Below are 4,140 nucleotides of genomic sequence, written 5' to 3'. Positions count from 1 at the left end.
TAGGGAAAGCAAGAGTAGATATTCCGAGGGAGAGTAGAGTCCTGAGATTTTGATTTGGTTTGGGGGATTTAATGTGACTTTTCCTCCTTCATTTGGAGCTAGCTTTTGGAATGTGTTTGTTTGGCCAGATTTACTGTAGAGTCTATGCTATCTGTGTAGTCCCGTTGATTTCAATGAAATTACCAACAGTGCATGAAACTGAGAATATGTGTTAAAGAACCAGGATCTGAGGCCCTTTAGTGATTTCACCTGTGGAAATTGTCTTAAAACTCATGTATGTGAATTTTCCTGTAGTCTGGAGCTAAGTCTCTCCAGGCACGTATAGTCATACAAAAGATGTGATTAGATCCGACTGTCATCCAGTCAGCTGTTGGCATGCACAAAGGAACTGATCTGTCCGTGCTGGCATACTTCTGCCTATCTTCAATGAGGTGCCCAGCCCACAAAGAAAAATCATGTCACAGCAACATGGTCAATCACACTGAGAAGTGTTTTCTATCATTTTGAAAGCAATACTGAAAGTTTAGTTAACTTTAGTAGGTGGTGATTATCTATGGATGGCAATTTAACATAAATAAATGAGTGACCACAGAATGGGGGATGCAGGGACAACATTTGCTATCAGTTTTGCTTTATAGGTATTTTCCTGCCTCAGTTCAAAAACCACAGTATTTTAAGTTAAATCTTTTACAATGCACTTAAATGAGATAACTTGCTGAACGTACTTGAAAGATACAGAAAAATAATTTTCATATCACTGGTTTTATTGCTTGTAGGCAATTTTAATGGATATAAATATATGTGATACCAGTAATATATGAGAAGGTATTATAAATTTTTTTTTATGGAAGCTATTTTCTCATATTAGGCTCTTCTAATTCCACTTAAAGATGTTTAAAGAGGGAAAGAAAAAAAGAAAAAGACTAATCTTGGATTACAAGATAGGATATTAGTGTGAAAATGGAAATAAATTTTAGAAAGTTATGTTAGTGATATAGTGAATGCAATTTAAAAGTGAATGAATATCCAGAAAATTATTTTTTGGAGCATTTTGTGTGTTTGTGTGTGTGGCAATTAGCAGGTGATTTCTAAATAATATAGTATGCCTTCGGAAGGAGAGAGAGGCACTTACGACAAAGACGTTTGTTCTGTTATTTGAAACAGGTTAACAGTTTAGTCCAATAATCTTCAAATCTGTGCAATAGGTTTTTTGAAAAATAAATATAAGACATCAAATAAACAAAACCTGGAGAAATAGTTTTGAATTATTTTGTTTTCCTTGTGACAGTTGTAAAAATTTTTGCTGTAAATTCCTTCATTCTGACTGCATACAGATCTAATTGTAGTTTCAAAATGTGATGAGAATGGTGTGATATTGTCTACCTATTTACCTCTGTGGAAAAGAAATCTGATGTGAACAAGCTAGCTGTTCATCTATATTAAATAAAAAACCTTTCAACTTTGCTTTGCAACAAAATAAAGTGAAAATTTGGGTTGCATTATAATACTACTAGTAGGAGATAAGAAAAAATCTGAGGCAGAGGTTGGGCTGTCAATGGGTTGGTGTATTTAGGTATAACATCCCAGACATTCTGCCACAGATTATCCCTACTTACTGGAAAAGGGAAGATTTCTATCTTGTGTACACAAAATAATATGGATGAGAATAAACAGAACTGTTAATGAAGCACAAAGAATCCTTAATTTACCTGCACTGTTAGAAAACCTGTTAAATTCAGAGGATGAACTGAAATAAGACTAAATTTTGTGGAAGTAGAGGAGGGATATCTTTTTACAAATGAAATTCATGGATATGAATTTGTTTATATTTATATGCCTGACAAAATATTTTACTGCAGGAGATATGTATGCAATTTATTATGTTAATGTCTAATTGTAGTGTGAACAATAAATGCAACTTTTAAAAGGGCTGTCAGATACATCCAGGTACATCTGACTGTGGTATTATTAGTGGATATACTGTCAGCAGTCCCTAATAAAGGACTGTAGTGTTGGGCCCGTATTTTTATCTTCAGGTTCACATTTACTCTTCTTACTCTCCATTATTAGGTAGCATAGATCAGTCAGTGTTAAAAGAGTTGCCTCCTGAGCTCCTGGCAGAAATTGAATCCACCATGCCACTTTGTGAACGTGTGAAAATGAACAAGCGCAAACGTAGCACAGTTAATGAGAAACCAAAATATGCTGAAATCAGTTCTGATGAAGACAATGACAGTGAAGAAGCTTTTGAATGTAAGTAGTACGTCGTTCTCTTACTACTGCTAAGGAAAGCTAGTATTTTGTTTTTATAAAATATACACTTTTTTTTTAAGTTGGCTACCCTAAAACATATGAAAACGTTTGCTATCCTGACAACTACTTGGCCAAGAACTCTTTTTTTCTTTTAAAGGAAAAATTACATGCTTTAAATTTGTCACTCAAGATGAAAAGCAGCTAGTTTTTAAATTTATTTTCCTAATTACTTTATGGGAAGCCGCTGCATAGTTTGGTTTTATTTTTCAATTTTAGTATGTCAAATGAAGGAAAGTATCCTCAAAAGTAGCACAGAAAACTTGCATACAAAAGTATTCAAAGAAAAATTTCGTTAAATAAATTTAAATTATTCTTAGATATATTGATAAGAAAAGTGAAGGATCTCTCTTGGATTTTTCCTACATGATCAGCTGAGAATCTTACTGCCCAGAAGTTTCTTAATATATTTCTTCTGTTATTTCTGTGATATATTTCATGAATTAACTGTTTACAAAGGCAGAGAGGAGTCGGAATTTTGCTCTACAATCAAATAAAGTTCCTAAGTATCAAAAAGCTGTTATATGCCTCCAATTTAGGAAGGGATTTCCTACTTGCTGTTAAGAATACGATTAGTTTATCTCTATGGTAGTTCAGGTAGCCAACACTGCAAACTCTGTTAAAATAAGTGGGGTGAATCAGTTCAGTCTGGGTTAACATTTTAGCTCTGTTACCCATGCATGGCTAGAGAAGAAGAGCCTACTGCTGTTAATCTGAGAAGGCCTCTTTCTTACAGTGATTTTTTTCCCGAAGTTTAGGCTCTTGCCACCCTTGCTTATATAACATCTTACTAAACTTCTGTAAAACACAGTGTTTTGCTTTTTAGTCTTTCTTAGGGTCAAAAAGAGAAAGACTTATTTGTTCTGCTTTTTAATATGTTTCAAATCCTCATCCACAAGCTAAGCAGTGCTTATGCACACATACATATAAAAATTATAACAGCGGTACCTCTGTTCTTTATCAAAAATGCAAAAGAGAAAGTCCTTTTGTGTATTTGTTTTTCCTATTAACTATAACTGAATAATGCTGCTTTGAGTGTGAGTATGAGATCTTAGGGTAATTTGTAATTAGTCTTTATTATGGCGAAAGATTAATGATGATTTGCTTCATTCAGGATTCTGTATTCTCTGTTTACTGTGTCATATACCTGTTTATGATGTTAATAATTGGCAACAGTAAATTAAAAATACAAATAACAGAACCAAAATTTTTTAAGTTGGTTGGGAATGGAGAGAATTGTCAAGAATTTTGGATACTTTAACCTACTCATTAACCATAGTGGCTGTTGACATTCTTAAGAGCCAAGTAAAACAAATTAAGGAAAACTTTCACAGTAATTATATGCTTTAAGGGATTCTAGGTTCTTTATATCCGCTCAAGAAATCTGGCCATCATTCTAAACAAATCAGTGAGGACATTTGGTTTAAAAATAAATTACAGTATTTCTCAAAGGATACTGCAGAACAAAATTGAATTAAAATGAGACAAAAAGAGAATGAAAAATTTATGACAAGTTGATTGAATAGATTTATATTGGTAGAAACGAATATGTCAGAATTCTCTCAGTTGTCTAAAACTGAACTTTAAAAAAAAATACAAAATAGTGCTTGTTATAGAAGAAGAGAAATTTCTTTGAGTATCTCTTAAGATAAGATCTTAAGAAAAGATATTCCATTAAATTAAATTATGAGAGATTGAAAATGGATTAAATCCTTGTCATACAATAAGTGCCAAATGAGTTAGTGCATAAAAGTTGGGCAGAATTCAGAAGGAAATATGGTATTTATATTCTGAATATTCTTTGATTATATATAGAATGTATATATATAT

General features: G+C 32.6%; 1 protein-coding gene across 1 annotated transcript in view; it reads left to right on the top strand.

Moving 5' to 3' along the window:
* LOC104497977 (nipped-B-like protein) overlaps positions 1–2,253 on the top strand; it is a gene marked incomplete at its 3' end in the record, with an annotated part of 17,139 nt that extends 14,886 nt beyond the window's left edge. Inside the window, exon 3 of the mRNA XM_010141291.1 lies at positions 2,071–2,253. Within this exon, the coding sequence (XP_010139593.1) occupies positions 2,071–2,253 (183 nt within the window). The remainder of the gene's footprint in view (positions 1–2,070) is intronic.
* Positions 2,254–4,140: the final 1,887 nt, after the last annotated feature.

The sequence above is a fragment of the Buceros rhinoceros genome, unplaced genomic scaffold, assembly GCF_000710305.1.
Source record: "Buceros rhinoceros silvestris isolate BGI_N320 unplaced genomic scaffold, ASM71030v1 scaffold39448, whole genome shotgun sequence".
Lineage (NCBI taxonomy): Eukaryota > Metazoa > Chordata > Aves > Bucerotiformes > Bucerotidae > Buceros > Buceros rhinoceros.
This window is presented reverse-complemented; position numbering and strand designations above follow the sequence as displayed.